This window comes from Pseudochaenichthys georgianus, chromosome 21, assembly GCF_902827115.2.
Source record: "Pseudochaenichthys georgianus chromosome 21, fPseGeo1.2, whole genome shotgun sequence".
Classification (NCBI taxonomy): Eukaryota; Metazoa; Chordata; class Actinopteri; order Perciformes; family Channichthyidae; genus Pseudochaenichthys; species Pseudochaenichthys georgianus.
In genome coordinates this window covers 26,220,024-26,239,729 of record NC_047523.1, presented here as the reverse complement: position 1 = coordinate 26,239,729, position 19,706 = coordinate 26,220,024, and the positions used below count along the sequence as shown (strand labels likewise).

The 19,706-nt window shown below is 41.3% G+C and overlaps 2 protein-coding genes across 4 annotated transcripts in view; one reads left to right on the top strand and one right to left on the bottom strand.

Annotated features, from left to right (window-relative positions):
* gsk3ba (glycogen synthase kinase 3 beta, genome duplicate a) overlaps positions 1-12,235 on the top strand; it is a 48,384-nt gene extending 36,149 nt beyond the window's left edge. Inside the window, exons 4-11 of one of the 2 annotated variants that reach the window (XM_034109386.1) lie at positions 2,568-2,678; positions 3,426-3,556; positions 4,206-4,312; positions 5,958-6,055; positions 6,220-6,315; positions 8,288-8,474; positions 8,837-8,935; positions 9,316-12,235. In XM_034109386.1, the coding sequence (XP_033965277.1) occupies positions 2,568-2,678; positions 3,426-3,556; positions 4,206-4,312; positions 5,958-6,055; positions 6,220-6,315; positions 8,288-8,474; positions 8,837-8,935; positions 9,316-9,386 (900 nt within the window). In that variant the 3' untranslated portion in view covers positions 9,387-12,235. Of the gene's footprint in view, positions 1-2,567; positions 2,679-3,425; positions 3,557-4,205; positions 4,313-5,957; positions 6,056-6,219; positions 6,328-8,287; positions 8,475-8,836; positions 8,936-9,315 lie in introns of both variants that reach the window. The other variant, XM_034109385.1, reaches the window with a different exon arrangement.
* Positions 12,236-12,542: 307 nt separating this feature from the next.
* Positions 12,543-19,063, bottom strand: nr1i2 (nuclear receptor subfamily 1, group I, member 2). 2 transcript variants are annotated; one of them, XM_034109387.2, is made up of 9 exons: positions 18,988-19,063; positions 17,562-17,752; positions 17,136-17,266; positions 16,627-16,796; positions 16,321-16,547; positions 16,089-16,234; positions 13,739-13,855; positions 13,463-13,568; positions 12,543-13,376 (listed from the first exon to the last, which is right to left on the bottom strand). In XM_034109387.2, the coding sequence occupies exons 2-9, from the start codon at positions 17,744-17,746 to the stop codon at positions 13,220-13,222; spliced, it is 1,239 nt and encodes a 412-aa protein (XP_033965278.1). In that variant the 5' UTR covers positions 17,747-17,752; positions 18,988-19,063; the 3' UTR covers positions 12,543-13,219. The 2 variants fall into 2 exon arrangements, with proteins under 2 accessions (XP_033965278.1, XP_033965280.1); XM_034109389.2 differs by having other exon boundaries at positions 13,256-13,407.
* Between the last annotated feature and the right edge of the window lie 643 nt (positions 19,064-19,706).

The following is a 19,706-nucleotide window of genomic DNA, read 5'->3' as shown; positions in this document are numbered from 1 at the left end:
AAGTAGAGTGGATGCTGGTGTGGACAGAATAGTTATACTGGTTCTGAGGCTTCAGGCAAAATTGCTCAAGCTGCTACATTAACATAAACATATGTTAATAGGCAGACTTTCGGTTGAAACACATTGGTTCTGGGTAATGAGCCGGGACTGGTGTGTAGTCGGCAGATCCACGGGATTCACTAAGTGAGAGTTTATTTCGTAGCCATTTCTCGACAAAAATCAGGCTTTGGCCACAGCACACGTTCATTTATCAGATCCGTGAACTGTTTTCACAAAGTATGGATCATTTATTCAGTTCTTTACCATTTATCATATAGATGAATGCATTAGTGACTTACAGAGTAATATGCATTTGTAACATACCCAGCAAGCACAGACTCACATGCTAATATAAGCTACACGAGTTGAAACTAGCATATTCAAGATTGATGTATCACTGCACACATTTCAATCTGGTCTTACACAATGTAGCATGGTGATTGTTGTGATGGATAGCTGACACAGTTGTTCAGGTGAAAACAGTTTTCCCCAGCAAATTAAAGGCTGAATTATTTAGCCAGGGAATGAACAAGGAGCCAATGAGAGCATCGCCTGGCTAACCATCTGGGAACAAGCCAAGGAAGTGGCTTTGTAGTGAGGCAGGAAGTGAGTCATCGCTGTTGCTAGGCTAAATATGGCTTTGACGGCACTAGCCGCTAGCGGGAGGCGGAGCAGGCCCTCGAGTCGTCACAAATGTTATCAATGGGAGCTGGTGGTGGGTGGGTGCACACTCGTCTACAGGAGAGAGACACATAGAGATGAGTAATAGAGGGGAGTGTAATACCAGTGACGGGTGAGAGTGTGCATGAAGCTACCCGTGTCTGAGAACTGTTCTGGATGCTGCACATCGTCACTGATATCTGCATCTGTCTGTGTGACCCTGTCGCTGAGTCCTCCCATCCTGCATTTCATTCAGTCTAATTGTCTGAGTGTGAGCGGAGTGAGAGAGAGCAGTCAGCACAAAGCGGGGCATTGAGCTGACAGAAGTCTGGGAGCTCTTCACTGGCCTAGCTCGCTCTTCGTGCTTTGCAGACTTGCCGAGAGCATAGTCAAGTGATACAGACTTTTGGTGCCCGAACAAATTGAAGAATCATTTAATTAATTAGAGTTGGAAGCGCTGTCATATTACCCCAAGGCAGTTTGTCTCACAGGAGTGTGTTGGGTTAAACAGTGGTCACATGAGGCAGGAGCTCTCTCGTGCTATTCCCTCAAACACAGTAACATATTAGTTACAGACATGTTTCTATGTGCCAGTATGACTCAAAGCTAATGACCACTCCTGGCTATAGAGCAGTGATACAAAAGGTTGTGGGCAATTGTGAAATATTCTCTACCGAAAGTAGTCGACAAATGTACTATTTACTACTGTTGAATTAATAACGCAGTGCCCAGCTGTTTTATAACATTAATTTAAAAAAAATAAACATCTAGTTGTAAGCCTTTAAAGAAATGTAGAACATGTTCCTACTGTCTCTTGTATGAGAAAATGTGCGGGAAGGACCAATGGGAGGTCAGGATTTGGTATTTAAAGATAATGTCTATTATGATGTATTGAGGGAGTGTCTAAAGGCACTTATTCTGGTGATTAAATCGTCCAAAAACTCTACTGTTCTTATAGTGCGTTCAATCAGGATGAGAAGTGGCATCACATATCGCGATAACATATCAAGTTAAAGCACAAGACCCCAATGGCACAAATGCCGCGGCACCAAAGAAGCGATTGACCCGAACAGATGACCCGTTGTTTGTATCCTCATGGAAATAAGCCCCGCCTCCTCTCAGGCGCGTCTAGTTTAAGCGACGGGACCTAAACGCACCAGGTTGCTGCCTGTTGCTGCCCAGTTCTGTTTTAATCCCATCACACATCCCTTCATCTGAACACAGTGTTTTATCTGAAGGCTCGGCTGTCCTTACAAATAAACCATTGTATGAATGAGCTTTGAAGGAATGAAGTGTGATTGGACTTATCTCAAACAATGGATTCACAAGAAACACCTGATGACTCAAAGGAAAAAGGAAAGAATGATTGGGTGGAGAAGCCTCAGGTACTGCATCCTTGAGAGTCGGTGCTCCAAGATCATGCAGAACCCCGCCCTCCAACACTGACCTCCCCCAACCAGGAAATGAGGAAGTGATCTCATTGTCTGCGGCCACAGTTGGAGTGCGGGCCGTTATGACGCATGGCTGTGTGTGTGTCCTGCCCTCGGGGACGAGTCCTCTACAATGTTAGTCTGTGAAAAAAACATCATCTCACAAACGGCTAGTTTCAGAAAGGATAAATGCATCAACACTGCAGACACACAGAGAAACACATTTGTGCATTTCTAGGTCATGAATGGGATTTTATTTTGTATTGTTTCTATTCAACATGTCTTGTAAGAAGGGGTATACTGAATGATGATTAGAATTTCTCATCATAAATAAAGCCTCGCAATATAAATTAAAGCCTTTTATTGCTGAACATTTCAAACTATGAAATATGTTTTATACTAATCTCCTCTGTCTGCATGTTGTTGCTTCTCCAACAGAAAGATGAGGTGTATCTGAATTTGGTTCTGGATTACGTTCCTGAGACTGTCTACAGAGTGGCCCGACACTACAGCCGAGCCAAACAGACCCTGCCCATGGTTTATGTCAAGGTATATAAATATGTGTGTGTGTGTGTTTCTATCACGACAGGGAGTGGTATGCTCCACGCAGATGCATACATATTCATCAGTACAGGAAATGTGGGATGAGTATTCACAAAAAGTAGCAAGAAATAATAAACATGTCGCCTGCTTTGATTTGAAACGTTGTGGTAGTTTAAAAGAGTTAATGGCTAAACATATTTGGCATTAACGACCGTAGAATCAGTTTAGTATACATACATCACCCATATCAGCAGTTTCTGATTGAATCGAAGGAAAGAAAGACTCCCTTGCAGTGGCAGAAATGTTCCTTGTCATCTCTAGAGAGCCACGTTATCAAAGTGCATCAGTTGAAGAGGCGCTGTCGTCGAGACATTTGCTGATACATGTTGTACTTGACCAGGCTGAAATGAGTGCTTGTTTCCAGACTTTAACCCTGTTATAAAAGCTGAGCTTGCTGTGTGTGTTGCTGTAACCTGTGTGTGTGTGTGTGTGTGTGTGTGTGTGTGTGTGTGTGTGTGTGTGTGTGTGTGTGTGTGTGTGTGTGTGTGTGTGTGTGTGTGTGTGTGTGTGTGTGTGTGTGTGTGTGTGTGTGTGTGTGTGTGTGTGTGTGTGTGTGTGTGTGTGTGTGTGTGTGTGTGTGTGTGTGTGTGTGTGTGTGTGTGTGTGTGTGTGTGTGTGTGTGTGTGTGTGTGTGTGTGTGTGTGTGTGTGTGTGTGTGTTTCTGTGTGTGTGTTTCTGTGTTTCTGTGTGCAGTTGTACATGTACCAGCTGTTCAGGAGCCTGGCCTACATCCATTCGTTTGGGATCTGTCATCGGGACATCAAGCCCCAAAATCTGCTGCTGGATCCAGAGACCGCTGTGCTCAAGCTCTGCGACTTTGGCAGGTGAGACTGAGACGAATAGTCAGAGGTTTTTAGAAATGAGCTTATTGCAGAGAGTGATTCTATAGCCCCAGCGGGTTAGCTTAGCATAAAGACTTGAAACAGTAGAAAGCTAACGTGGCTGTGTCTAAAGGATACACACTAAACCGTAGCACCTCTAATGAGCAATACTGATCACATTATACAGTATATAGTTTCTACCTGGAGTCATTGCTTTAGGCCTGGCACATTTCAGCAACAACCTGGTACATAATCCCCCGTAACACTGATACATGTTGCTTTTTTGCTTCATTTTTTTTGTACAGATGAAACGGCCAAGACATATTTAGTGTTATCCAGCTTCTGAGGTGCTGAAAGGTTCATTTATTTACATTTTTGGATAGAAAATAAAACTGCTTTTACCTGAGTTTACAGTCTTCTTTGCTAAGCTGTAGAGATTTATCACACAGAAATGGAAGTAGTATCGTTCTTCTCATCTTGAGTTTGGTGTCTACCCTGAAGCTTATAAATGGCGAAAAATCTTTGTTCTCAATTTGAGCAATTAACTGAAAATGTTACCCAAGGCTTTTCTCTTGGGTCATATACCCATTTGTTCTTCCGAAATGCAGCACAAAAAGCTGAAGGTGATAATGTGCTTTGACTTTGTGTGCAGTGCTAAGCAGCTGGTCCGCGGGGAGCCTAATGTGTCCTACATCTGCTCTCGCTACTATCGAGCACCTGAGCTCATCTTCGGTGCCACTGACTACACCTCCAGCATAGGTAAGCTGACTCCAGCTGCCAAAGGAAACACGTTAACCATTAAGCCACTTAATAAGCTTCACACTTAGAGACACTTCACCTTTAGGAAAAAGACATATTTGACTTTTACCTGCTTTTCACAAAGATTGTTTTGGTGTGAGTTGATGATATCGGCCGAAAAGATGTCTGCTTTCTCTTGAATATTCATGTAGGGACTATTTTTCCACCAAACTATAACCACCAGACATTTTTGGCCAACTTAGCAAAGCCGTCCTGGTCCTGATTTCTCGAGAAAGAAATTGCTGTTGAGTTTTTGAAATGTATTTAGATCACTAGCGTAATGCCATATAATTCAATCATATTTAAGTAAAGGCAGACCCTCTAAATATCCAACCCCTAGCAACTCACACGAAAACAATCTTAAAATACAAATATTATTTTTTATGTTGTTGTTAGGGGTGTAACGGTGCACATACCCGTACCGAAATTATTATCGGTTCGGTACACGTGTGTACCGAAGTGTACCGAACAAATATATAATGTTAAACGTAAAAAATTGAGAACGTGAACAACTTTTTGGAAGTAATCTTCAACGCGTCATAGAGCGACCAAGTCATTTAATTGGACGAGAGGCATACTATGAGAGCTGGTCACAGGGATGCGTTCAAATTTAGTCAGTCATTTGAGGAACTGTCGAAATGGTGAACGCAGATAAAGTTGAGCTCGAAAATCCTCCAGCATCATTGAAGTCTCCGGTTTGGGAACATTTTGGTTTCGCAGTTACGTACAAGGATGACAGACAAAGACAGGTGGACCGAACCAAAGCTGTTTGTCGGCATTGTTCAACTAACATTGGTTACGCGGCTGGCAATACATCAAACTTGCACACATTTGAAAAGGCATCACCCGAACGTGAATATCACCGGTACCAAAAGAAAAAAGACTGATGTGCAAACCCCACTCGCAAAAAGTTCAGACCGAGCCAAAGCTATTACAAACGCCAAATATCCTTATGTTGCCATGTTAGCAAAGCGCTACCTGGCTGTATCTGCTACCTCTGTCCCTAGCGAGAGGGTGTTCTCCACAGCAGGACACATTGTTAGTGCCAGCAGATCTGCCCTTTTGGCAAGCAATGTGGACAAGTTCATCTGTCTTTAAAAAAACATGAAAATACAATGACAAGCAAGACCTAATGTCAAGCTGGCTGTTTAGGTGAGTACTAGTGCAGTACAGTTCAAATACAGATTATTTCAGTTCATCGAAATGCTGCACCTTAATGTTTATTTTATTATATTTTGTATTTATTTGAGTGAATACATTATTCACAGTTTAATAATAATTTTTAAAAAAACAAAAAATATTTTATGTTGTGATAATTTGTTCTGCTGTACCGAACAGTGACCTAAAAACGGAGGTACGTACCGAACCGAAATGTTTGTGAACCGTTACACCCCTAGTTGTTGTGGGGAGAATTTTCCCTGTATCCTCAGGTGATGTTGATGATTTTATTAATACTACTACGATTCTTCTCTGATTGTGAATGATACATTGGTGTGGACAAAGATAATGAAATACTATCAGATTGTATATGAGCTCAAATGTTATTATTTTACCTCCTTTGCTTGTATCTGACATCTCTCCTCTGTGTGACCTGCCTCCTCTCTAGATGTGTGGTCAGCTGGGTGCGTGCTAGCAGAGCTGTTGCTAGGACAACCAATCTTCCCCGGTGACAGTGGAGTGGATCAGTTGGTTGAAATTATAAAGGTGATGACTCGGGTTGACACACAGGATGTATAAGTCCTCATAAACGATACTCAGATGATATATGACACTGAGATGTCTTCTTCATGAGTGATGAAAATGCGTGATATTTTGAATTCCAGTTGATGACGTATTGTTCCTGTTCTTGTCTGTCCTGTCCTCTCCAGGTTCTCGGCACCCCGACCCGAGAGCAAATCCGGGAGATGAACCCCAACTACACTGAGTTCAAGTTCCCTCAGATTAAGGCACATCCTTGGACTAAGGTGAGTCAACAGGTACAGGAGCCCTTTTACTTCTCTAAGATCCACAGCTTGTCTCCATGCTTGTGTCTCCCATCATACCTGCATGCCATCCTTCCTCCATCTTTATCACATCCTCCCAACAGAGCCGCATGAAGCCTCAAAAGCTGCTCTGAGTTTACAGACTCTGTGAAGAGTGACGGATAAAATACAGGCTAAATACTCAACCTTACACAGCTGTCATAAAGCTCTATTGAAATAGTTTTATTTTGCATGCAAAGCTTTTTATCTGAGGCGTGCTTGCCCATAAAATATGGCTTGTTTGTATTCTTATTTTGCTCCTTTTTGAGTAAGGTATTTTTAAGCAGCCGTGGATTAACAAAACGCCACAACATGCTTTAAAATGCGTTAAAATCCTGGTTTAAATTATACGTTTTTGGTCAATATTTCAAGTTAAATGCAGGTACAGTAATTGCTAAATAAACATTATGTAAAGCATTGAGCCGATGCTTTTGACTGTCAGTTAAACATGCTTTCAAATTGGCTCAACAGTCCTGACTTTGCTCTGCTGTATCTGTTAGTTTATTAAAGACAGATTGACCCGGTGCCACCAGAATATCCCCTTAGTTCTCCACTTCCTGCCCTCATCTGGTGAAGATAGAACAGGTGTGATAAACCAGAGGGACATGTTCTCTTCCTGGCTCCCCCTCAGCAGTCCCACCCTCAGCTCCTGCATTGGATAAAAAAGCCATCCAATCAGCAGCAGCGTCAGCAGGTCCTCCTGTGCGACTCTGAGGCGCCCCGCTGTGGTCGCTCTCTGCAACTGCACTCTGTCACTGAGACTGTTCACCGCTGCAGCGCTCAGTCCTTCAGTGACAGTCGTACTCCTACACACTAACCTCTACATTAAAGTAGAGCAGGCTTCATCATTTACACTAAATATGACGCCAATGTCTATAATGCATTATGAACGTATTAAAAATGCGTTGTAATCTGCTTATAGCGCTATATAAATAACATTTATATTTATATTGACACATGATTTCTAAAAATACTCAATGACAATGACTTTGAGTCAATTCTCATAGTGTTTTAAACTTGTAACTCATTTTTTGCAAGGATCATAGTGTATTATAATTTCAAGTTGTAATGGATGTAAAACATTAGAATCTCATTATAATGCCATTAATGTTAGTAAAGACATTCCTGAGTTATAGGCAGATATGATACATAATAAGCTGGCTTGTTATAGGTGTAAGTGCTCATGGTTTGTTTTAAGTAAATAAAAATATAATATATATAATAGATGTCTATCTAAAATGTCAGTTAGTGACAAACAATTTGAGGTATCACAATTACATGACATATTTTTTATCAATATGTTTATTGATTTTCAGCATACAAAAAAAATCACATACATAGGACGAAAACATAGAGCCCAAAGCAATATATACATATACACAGGACAACTACATTACTTTACATTAAAGAAAAATAACAACACTAAATTAAATTGGTACATACATAAAACAAGGGCACTTTAATACATCGGCAACCATCCAGTCTTCCAGCAATAGGACCGTATTTCTGCAGAGGCTATCACAGTGCAGAGTACATGACATTTCAAAGTAATTGTAAAATGCTTTATATAAAATGTGTTATGATTATTGTAAAAGAGCATTATAAGTGCTTATAACTATAATAATACAGTGCTGTTACTTCAAAGCATAATAATTAATAATTCCTTGCATTTATTATAGCGCTTTTCCAGTGCTCAAAGCGCTTTACAGATACACACATGTTAAGTACATGTTAAGTATGTTCAAAATGCATTTTAGATCTGAGTCATAGAAAGTGCTTTCATTTGTTTGCATTAGTCCATTTTGTGTCTTCGTGTGTATGTGTTAAAAACATTTGAATGTCTTCAGTATTCTCCTTGAGAGCAGACTTCCCGTGTCCCTGCTGACAGCCGTGTTGGTGTCTAACTGTTGTTCAGGTGTTCCGGCCGCGCACGCCTCCAGAGGCCATCGCCCTGTGCTCTCGCCTGCTGGAGTACACCCCCACCGCCCGCCTCACCCCTCTAGAGGCCTGCGCCCACTCTTTCTTTGACGAGCTGCGCGACCCCAACGTCAAACTGCCCAACGGGAGAGATAAGCCCTCCCTCTTCAATTTCACCACCCAGGGTACATGCACACGCACGGACGTTCTGTTGCTCAGCACAAAAGACTAAATAAACCAGCAGATATAACATTTGGAATCAAAACTAAACCAGAATATTTGCTTCAATAAATGACTTACAATTTATTGATTAATTGATTTATCGTCTTTTAAGGATTAAAGTTTTTTCAGAAGTTTGAATTTGTATTGGTAAACACTACGATTAAAATGTATTTTATTTGTCTCTTTTTCCATGAAAAGGTGTTCTCGTACTGTGCCGTCAGTTTTCATTCATAGATAAGCACAACTATTAGTACCTATTAAAACACGTTTCCATCGTTGGCTTCCATGCTTTATGCTATTTTTAAAACATGACCTTTTTTTTCAGAGTTATCCAGTAATCCCTCTCTGGCCTCCATACTCGTCCCAGCCCACGCCCGCAGCCAGGCAGCCGCCTCCACCCCCACCAACACCTCTGCCACCACAGGTTAGACGCTTCCACTGGCACTATACTTTGTATCTATTAGAAGTACTGGCGCTAATGTTACTCCTACTTAATGTTCTGTCGACTTGCTATAAATTATGTTTTAAAAAGCACTGTGGGCACTAAACTCTGCTGTGCAGGCGGACTGCTTCCACAACAAAATACATACTCACACATTTACACTTGGGTGTCAAAATAACCTTTCATTGTGTGCCAATTAGCAGCTTCAGTTTGGTGCTAAGGATCTTGCTCAGAACATTTCAAATATACAATAAATTACGTGCAATAAAATAAATAATGTAAATATTATAAACCATTGTTATTTCAATTGTTTCTTTACAATACAAGTATTAGTTTGACTGTAGATCTGCTCCTCTCCTCAGATGGCAGCAGCACAGAGCGAGGCCCCAGCAACACCACCGCCTCCGCCTCGGCCTCCAACTCCACCTCCTGAGCCCTCAGACGCCCCGCACCGGCCTCAGCCCTCGGCCTCTCCATCGCCCCGGCCAGGGCGTGATCTCCGCTCAGCTCCGCCCTACTCTCCCCCCCGACAGCAGCGGAGCGATGCTGACGCAGTCCGGGTTCAACAGCTAGCCCACAGCCCCATGCCAAAACCACAAACCAAGCCCCCCTTATCCCTGATCTTTTGTCCCTGACTGGCCCTTCATCCAGCTGTTTGAACTCTACTCCATCCTCCCTCAAAGACGTCTCTCCGTGCCCTCTCGACGGGAAGCAAAGCGCAGGGCCAGAGGTGTTGTCGACTGTACTCTTGTTAAAGTACACTGTACATGTATACACAATGCTAGCCTGCTAATGTTTGTAAGAGGACAATCTGTAGAAAAAGTCCTAAGCTGTTCCCCCTCTCCGGCCGTCCTCCTCGTCCCATTTTTCTGCATCCTTTGACCCCGATGTGTCCCCTGGCCGACCCCCCCTTGGTTCCTCCTGTAGTGCATGGCCTGAGTATGGTTAGGATCTCCCGGGGGTCTCCACACCCTCTCACTTCTCAACTCCACTTCTGCAGACAAGGCATGAGGCTCACGCACGGGTATACACACATACACACTCACAAACACACACGTACATCCTCACACACACACACATGGGTGCATGATGATCCTGATGTATGTGGAAAGACGCAGTCCACTTGCGGGGGTAACGTTTGGACAGGTTTCTTTTTTTTCCGTTGCCTAGGGTTGTTTTTAAATGGTCTGAAAAGCTGTTTTACGCGACCTTGTTTTAAATTGTTTTGTACTCCTGGGCAGATGTTTTTGGATTGTGACATGTATCTGGTCCTGTGTGCTTGTATAATATATACATACAAAACAAACTTGCATACATACACAGTTTATATATTACTTTTCCTTATGTATAAAAAGTATATATAGATATATGTATATTAACTACAATGGTTCAGAAATCATTTATGGGGAGCTCCTATCTGGCAGAGCAGTGGCAATATTTGCTGCTGCCTAAAGACAATAGATCTAGATGAGGTGGTGTTTTTGTTTTCTTTGCTGGAGTGTTGTTAGATTCCAGCTGTCTGCCCTGTGTTGTCTGTATTAAGGCTGGAGATGGATTTAGGGCATTGCTCTATCCCTTGCCTTTGTACCGACTCTGTCTGTAACAGTGTTTCTGTGACAGTGCAGTTTCCAGACGAACATCTTCCCCCCCGTCCTTTCTCTCTCAGTCTCTGTGAAAAAGTCAGTGTTTCTCATCACTCTTCTTTCTGGCGTCGGTCCCCTCACCTCTGACTGTCTCCTGTTCTGTGACCGCTGACTGAAGTGTTAGCCTTCTCGCTCCCCCCCCCCCCCCCCCCCCCCGCCGCACATAGAGCCCCTCGGTACAGTCTGTCCAAGCGTCTTATTTACAGACAATACTCACTACATTTAAAAAAGAAGAAAAGAAAAAGAAAGAAAAGCAGAATTTGTATATACAGTATAAATGCTCCTCACCAAAATTCTGACTTGTATGTTGTTTTTTTATGTTTATTTTGTGTTCATGTTGTGTTCAAGGTATGTATGTATGCAGACCCATGTACTGTTTATGAGCAAAAACAAAGATGATAAAAGGTAGGGAAAGAAGAAATGAAAGAAAAAAAGATTAAAAAAAACAATCAGGGCAAAACTGATGTTTGTGGATATTGTAGATGATGATGATCAGCTTTATCCAGCCATATGTTCAATCTTACCTGTACAGTACAGTAGATGACAGCTGTATTATTGTAACACAAACTAGTCATGTATAGTGTAACTATAGTTTGGAGTGCCTTTGCTTTCATACACCTTCGCCTTGTTTCCCCTCACCCGCCTCCCCCTTCCATCACCCACCCCCCCCTCTCACCCGCCTCCCCCTTCCATCACCCACTCCCCCCCTCTGACTTGGACTCTCCCTTTGGTGCTGTTGAATGTCCTGCAACACACACACACACAATCCCACTTGATTTTCAGTCCCCCTCCACTCGCACCTCTTCCCATTTGTCCTTGCACACTTAATGTAATATACAGACATTGTTAATTATTGTAAGGATTCTTTTTTTCCTTAACTGAAGACACGAGTAGTGTTTATTTGAATAGATGTTTTATCTTGGACACACATGCACACACAGCACAAACGTGTCCACCACAGTCCTGGCACAGGCTCCGCGGCATGAAGTGGGTTTGGGGGATGGCAGCGGGGGTTAAAAAAGGCCTCGTATACTGTAGTCAGTACAGTATAGTTTCTGTGTAACTCACAGTGTTGGTTCTGTTACCAAAAGCCAAACTAAGATGTAGTTGTGACGAGGCAGTTATGTATGTATTCTGTCTCCTGGATCTTTTTTTGTCCTTTTTGCTTGTTCTCCTTCCTGTCTGCACACTTCAGTAGCACCTAAGGCATCGAGTCATGTAGCCTCTCTCCTGTCTCCTGCTTGCTGTAATTTTGCATTCATGAACGTGTTGCTACCCTCCACAAGAAAGATTGAACACCTCACCCTACCCCCCTAACTCCAGTTCAATAAAAACACCACAAAGGTTACCAAATAATAAGTGTATATACTGGTATAAAATATTATGCTGGCATATACACACGTTTAACATGTTAACTGGGTTTAAAGAAAAAGTACCACACAACATCCTGTATAACAGTACTACTACTTGAATGCCTCCGTTTGTGACTGAAACTTTGATTTCATTTTTTTGTTTTTGTTCTGTGAAGGTATGCTAAATGTGCACCTCTGTAAATATTCCCTCTGCGTGCTCTGAGGAATAGTTCCCTGGTACTGTAATTTGCATTAAATAAAGAGTAGGATAGCCTGGAAATGATCAACATCTTTGTCTGCTCCATCTTCTTTGAGTAAGAGTGTGGTAAATGTGTATAGCCTGGTCAGTGTTTTGGTGGTAAATGTTCCTGAGACTTGCATCGAATCGCTAAACATTTTATTGGAACGAAGAACTTAACTTGATAAAAGATAACAATTCTCTCCCTCTACTCTCAACACTAGTTTACGAGATGATGGCTTCAGCATGTTCACATTTGCGTTTCCCTTTTTCGAACTATGCCGCTAGCATGGCTAAAAAGTGCAACAATGATTATATAAGTTGAACTCTGAAATAAAAACACTGTTGAGTTCTAATTGACAATGAGAAACAGCAGCAGCCCATTTAATGATTATAAATTCATACATTAACAGTACATCTTCCCTCTGGTTTAGGTCCTACTTCTTTGACTAGCCCAGATTTCCCGACCAACTGATCCGTTTTATTTTTAGACAGAATGACCACAGTGGGGCAGTGTTTGTCTTATGATGTTTATGGCCCTACAGAGCATTTGTATTTACAATATGTGTAGAGCCTTCTTGTTTCACATGAATGCATCAAACACTAAACATGAATCTGAGGTAACAAATATATATATATGACCGTTCTCTGAGAAAATACAAAGTTCATCTTCTCTCACAATTCTCTTAAAAAAACGTTATGTCAGCATTCATTCATAGACACACAAAGTGAACTTACAATTTACAACTTCATGTGTAAAACAAATGGCACAAATGTTAAATCTACCATAATCCACTGCCACTGTAACCCCTGAAACTTAATTGTGTCCTAATTCATAGCTTACTTGAAAGTTGATAGTGTTATATTTCAGCAGGACTTGATTATCTTCATCTGGATTTCGTGCTTTGGACATCACATGATGTAAGTGCATTCTTTAGTATTTGGACACATTTAACAACATCAAAAACAGAAGGCTTCTTCAAACCAATGAGCACGTTGAGCTGGTCCCGGCTATGAACAGTAGATGTCGCTATCAGAAGTCACTACAGGGGTTTTTACTGACCATCTCCATTATGAGAGGCGAGATAATGTCCGGCTGGATGTCCTGGATCTGCAGAACCTGTTTGCTGTACTCCTCATTCATTGTTCTCATCTCAGTGAGGCAGGACATCACCTTGGGGTACAGCAGGCTGCAGGCAGAGGAAACAAAGGAGGGGGAATCTGAGAAAGATTTAAAAGGGAGTGGTCCCAGGGTGGCGCTATGTATTACACTCACTGTTTCTCTGGTCCTGTCCTCTTGCAGTCAATCCAGGACTTTAGAGTCAGCGCCAAGTTCTCATGAAGCTCGTCAATCACACGGTGCTGCTGCACACCTGGACGGTCTGATCAAATAAAATCACGCTTACTATTCAACAGCAAATATTAGAATGTTGAAAATACGTTTGACTGGGTTCAAATACACACTCTTTCTAGGTTTTAAATATTCACAGGGTTTATAAATGATTGATTAGCAAGAACGGGGAGGAACTGATGAAGATCCTGAAAATGCTACCTGGAGAAAACAGGGACATGGCCTGCATGAGGGCGTACTCTTCCTCCTGCAGGCACAGGTCGCGCAGCGTGTGGTGAAATTTCAGCAGAGGCTCCAGCAGAAGTGGCTGGAAACCCGCTATGGGACAGAGATGGTAAAAGAATAATAGATAGTGACACAAGGGAAAAACATGAAAATGAACTAAGTGTGCTCAAGTTCCTTGCCTGCGTTAGTTTCCACAGTATGAGGCACAATGTATTGAATCCACATTAAGTCAGTTGGTTGTTGATTGTTATATTATTTCATTATTCTTCATTTTAAGCTTTATTGTCCGGGTGTTCACAAACAAGGAAATATTTTATGTTTTTTGTACTTACCTGGAAAAAGACTGAGACCTAGAGTTAAAAGTGTATATTTATATTAATATGTACTTGTACGTGAACACCTGGTCTACAGCTGATTCTCTTGTCTAAAGACTGTCTGCCAGCCAAGGGATTCCCAAGCTAGAAGAGACATGAATGAACAGTCATTGAATTTCATTTGCTCTCTAGAAAATTAGCAGACAACACCGGTTTGACAACATTCTGGAAAACGCTCCCCGCTAGTCACGTTACACCTCTGTGAGCATCAGATAAGGGCGGTGAGGGAAGTTCAACAGCACTTGTCTGACTTTAAAATAAAAGGTACTACTATTATTTGCTACTTAGCAACTTCATACTGTATAACGTGGTGCCTTACTAATGGAAACCAAAACAAGGGAAGTGAGAAACTAATGCATACACATTGACCCCTTCATCAGGTCCAGTGTTTCCCATACATTGATTTAATTGTGGCGGGCTGCCACAATTAAATATCGTCCGCCACAAATGGATCTCATAAAAAAAAAAGATATATATATACTATCTTTTTTTTTTTTTTTGGTGGTCTAATGGATAGTGAGGTGGGCTGATGATCGGAAGGTTGCGAGTTCAAATCCTGCCTGGAACACCACTACTAGTGTGCCCTTGAGTAAGGCACTTAGCCCTCGGTTATTCCAGGGAGAATGTCCCTGTAATCGGTCATTGTAAGTCGCTTTGGAATAAGGCGTCTGCTAAATGCCTAAATTGTAAATTATATTTTTGGGAGAATAAACCCCACAGATCCTCAACTCCGGTGTGTTTCACTCATTAACAACGCACCACAGAGCAACAAGAACGTTGTCTACAGTAGTCATGAACTCGCATGTTTTATCTTATTTGAGGGGGGGGTGGATGCGTGGACCACCCGAATAGGTTAAGGGGCCTTTGGCTTTTCTTGCCGGGGGTGCGGTGCCCCCACAAATAGAATCAAATTCTGTGGGAAACACTGAGGTCAGATAACTTTAATCAGAATCAGAATACCTAAATTAAATTTGTTACAGCAGAAAAGAGCCAAATGTAATGCTTAATGCTAACCCTGTTGTTCTTTTGAACTATTCAACTCTTTTTGGTAGTTTTGAGTATCTCTTGTTGGCATCTCTTCTTGGTTATTCTGTGTCTCTTTAGTATTTGATTTGTTTTTTATTTTTGATTGTCTGCTGAACCGGAAATGCTAATAGTGACTTCAAACTATAGGGCTCTGAACCCGCCAAGGGCCCAGTGGTGTGCCAAAGCTCTGATAAACCCACAGTACAACACTACACAGCAGAAATATACAGCAACTACCTGTTTTTTTTTCTTTTAATGTTTCTTTTATTAGCTTTTCTTTTTAATGACTGATTTTAAATGCCATTTTCTTAATGTTTTTCATTTTTTGTAATGCACTTTGAATTGCCTTGTGTTGAAAAGTGCTATATAAATAAACTTGCCTTGCCTTTTATGTGTTTATAGGCAACTGCACCAGTGCGTTTGACATGCACTGTATAAGGGGATGATACAGTATGTTGTGTTGTGTTTAAAGGCTGTTGTGTTGCCTCCACTTAAAAATATATATTTTGGGTACTCATCTGTACATGTGGGAGTGACTGTGGCCGTGAGGGTGTGCGGTCGTCTTTCAACTAGAAGGTTTTGGATTTGATCCCATGCCCGTGTCAATATATTCTTGGGCAAGATAACCCTGTGTTGCTCCCGATAGCATGGCCAATGGTGTATGAATGTGTATACATTTTTGTTCCTAGAGCAAGTGACACTGCGTGAATGAATGAGATGTGAATGGGTGAATGACTAGTAGTGTGTAAACTGGTTTAAGGTGTTGAAAATACCTTATAAAGCGCTATATACAGTAAGTACAGTCCCTTGCCATGTTCAAGCTGTATAGTTGAAACAGCTAAGTTTATTCCTATTTATATATAGGCCTATATATAATATATATATAATATATATTATTTCAAATAACCAATATAAAGTGTTCTCACCTCGTACAGCGTCATTTATGCAGTAAGTTATATGGCCACATTCCCAGATTCCTGTTTTTGTGTTAAACACCATGTTGAAGCGTATCTGCATTATTTCAAATGTGGCTCCCTTTAACAGAGAAATTTGATCATCCATGTTCAGAGATCTGTAAGAGACACAAAATTAAAAGTGAATACTTTTTTCCAAATATAAAACAAATGTAAATGAAAATGCATTGAGGTAAACGCTTACTGGAAGTCCCGAAGACTTTTAGAGAAAGTAATGATGTCCTGAATCATGTAAGTGGTCAGGTCAGCCACGTGTGGAAGAGCAGTGAAAACACTGCCTTTTTTCCCGGCCTCTTCATGCTCTTGGTTTTCTGGTGTTTCAAAGGAACCAGAGAGACTGGTGGAGGAGAGGGAGCACAGCTCGCTTTCAGACTCGTCCTGACCTACAGGAAGGGCGTTTCTGTCCATAGGCTAAAAAAAAAAAAAAGTCTCAGTGAGAAATGATAAAACAGAGACAACACCTCAAACATGTTGACAGCCATTCACGCACCCTAAAGCCACTGAAGCGATAAAATGCTGAGTCGAATGATTGGCGGTGGCTACAGAGAAGCTCCTTAATGGTTTCCTCTTGTTGGGAGGAAAGCTCCACTGGTGCATCCAGCCTCTTCCTCGTCTGGATGCGGGTCCTCCTCTCCTGTACTTCCTTCTCAGACATGACCACTAAAAGAACACAAAAATATGTATAGAAATCTGATTAAAACACTTCTGACAGTTACAAAATTATGTTTTACATCTGATTAGATTAGAAGATTAGAATCTTTAATGACCACACAGCCAGGCTGGTGGAATTCGTGTTTAAATAACTCCTGTAGGACTGTATTTTGTTGAAATAAAAAAGTTTAAAATCAAATAAAGATACAATATAAATACTAGTATCATATTAATATGCCCATTCAATCAAATATGATAATCCCTCCAGCATTTACATTTAAGCTCCTCTAATCACATGCTACCAATACAAAAACACAAAATCATTCTTTGTGTCTGGATGTTACTTACTCTCTTGGCGCATGCCTATGGCCCGGCATTTACGGAAGCGGCAGGCTTGACACGACCGTCGGTTGTTTTTGGTTATGCTGCATTTGTTCTGGAACCTACAGCGGAGCTGCGTTGACCTCTTTATGGCACGTCTGAATTGATTTTAAAATCCACTCAGTAATAACCTCAAAAACCAATCTGAAGTTCAAAATCACATGCATTAAAACACACATAATGTATTAACGTATGACATTGTATGTGACGACAAGGTACCAACCAGGAACTTTACAACCTTTGATTGTTATTAGTTCTCAACTACTGTGGGTGTGTAACTTATCTGGGTGAAAAGCTCCTGCTTGAATAAGTTGTTAGGAATTTAATTCAGTTGCATAAATAAGGGAAGTGCTACAGCTGCATGTGTGAGTGACATGATTGAAATAACGTCACCTGAAGAAGCCCTTGCAGCCTTCACATGTCAAAGCATTAAAGTGGTAACCCTTGGCCAGATCTCCACACACCGCGCAGGCTCTGGGCTCCTCATCTTCTGTTGTCTCCTCTTCCTGGCTCCCTTCCTCTTCATTGTACCTTGTGAGCGCTTCTCGGATGCTCTGTACTCCTGTGGCCTCATTCATTCTCACCTATGAAGGATAAATACATCATTCTGGCATCTTTAACTCATATTGATTAATTTCAAAAGCAACAATTTTAAACAAAAGCACAAACAGTATTGTGTGATCTAGCTCATCTGTCCACATAAAATAATGGTCTTAGTTTTTATATATATCCAAGGATAATGCCAGAGGAGGGAGAAGTACTCAGAACTTTATTTGTGTAAAAGTGGAAGTACCAGAGTAATACTTTACTAGAAGTAAATGTCCTCCTGTATTAAAAATGTTACTCAAGTAAAAGTACAAAAGTGTTAGCAGCAACATTTACAAGTAAAAGTACTCATTATGCAGATTGATCCATTTCAGAATAATATATGATGTGTTTTTATTTTGATTATTGATGCATTAATGTGTTACAAAGCTGGTAGAGGTGCAGCTAGTTTTAATGACTTGGTATACTGCAGGGTAGATAGTGAATTTAATCCAGGTGTAACTAAATCATTCTTTAAGTGTTGTTTATATTTCACCGTATTAATACAAATCTGTAAAGGTGTTAAATAAATGTGTAAACTTACACGATTTACCTCTGAATTGTAGTAGAGTAGAAGTACAAAGTACACGTATTTAAGTCTAATCAAAGCCCTGTATTCCTATATATTGTTTGAGCACAATCAATAGTATTAAAGAGCACCATGGTCAATGGGTTTAATAAGGTTTTGATTAATAACCTTTAATACATGTAATATTGTTTCAAATCTTCAAGCCAATGAATGCAACTGAAGTGAAACAGACCTGAAGAAAGTGTTAATATCAAATACATTGTTTTCCAGGATATATCATGTATCCTCTTTACTGAACATCGTTTATGACAATATATTAAAACCAGTGGCCTAATGTGTATTTGTGTACTGTATGCCTATGTCTAAATCCAGTGTGTTGTGTCTATAAACTGCACAACCTGAACCATTACTTGCTTACATGGCTGTGTGACAACGATTTCCTGGAGGAAACATGTATCGATTACAAATTAAAAGTATATAAAAACGTGTTTTGTTCGGGCGAAACAACTCTATCGCCATTTATTTGACTTAATGTTTAACAACAACTGGAGTGATACTTGCAATTCCTATGTTTAATGAGTCATGAAAGAAACTCTTCGTCAGCCTTTAGAGACTTTGAAAAAGACCTAGGCTACTTTCCCTGCCTCTACTGCCCGGTTAAAGGTCGAGTTTTAATCAAATAGTAATCCAGACTGTTCCACTCACTTGCTCGGTGATTCCAGATGCCAAACAGCTGTATGTGGTCTCCGGGGGTTCAGCCTTGCAGCGTTTAATCCAAGAGCATTATCCGACCTACAGTGAATTGAACAGGTGAGCGAGGATCACACAGCTCTTCCTGCTGGCCGTGTTGTCTGACGCTTGGTGTCGGTCTCGTCTCCACAAGTCTACTGGCTGCAGCACACAGGACGGGCCCGGCGCCAATGTGGGGAAAGGTGAGCTGGGGGGTCATTCACGTCCCTCGAAGTTCCCACATTCATTTTCAAGCAAATACAGTGACTACAGTCGATGTAATTACTGCGTTTAGAGTATTCTGTAACGTTTCACTGACCTGTTGTGAGCAGAAAGTTTACGCCGTGTTTGGTATGTTGTCCTGCAGTAATGAAGCAGAACGGTTTATCGTTTGCAAAAACCATAAAAACCTATTAAAAACACCCGCGTCTATTCGTGTAATTACGGTACGGGTGCTGGGCGTGGTCAGAGAGGACGAGGTACATGTACTTAAAGGTGGGGTAGGTAATTTTGGAGAAACCAGCTCGAGTGCGCTAGAATTTGAAAATACACAGGGTCCTTCATACTTCTCTTATTTTTCATTTCCTCGCTCCTTTCACACCAGCGCCTTTTCAGCTCCGGCTCGGAGCTAGAGCCTGAAAAGCGCCGGGTTTTCCTGTTCACACCGCAGCGGCGCCGGCTCTTAGCTCCGGAAT

Bases quoted from the DNA above. Each gene is read 5' to 3' on its own strand.
- nr1i2 (XM_034109387.2), bottom strand. From the start codon at position 17,746: ATGAATGAGGCCACAGGAGTACAGAGCATCCGAGAAGCGCTCACAAGG. The intron at 16,797-17,135 runs GTAAGTAACATC...GTGTTCTTTTAG, and splicing joins CATAGGCATGCGCCAAGAGA to TGGTCATGTCTGAGAAGGAA. The intron at 13,856-16,088 runs GTGAGAACACTT...TCTGTCCCATAG, and splicing joins CATAAATGACGCTGTACGAG to CGGGTTTCCAGCCACTTCTG.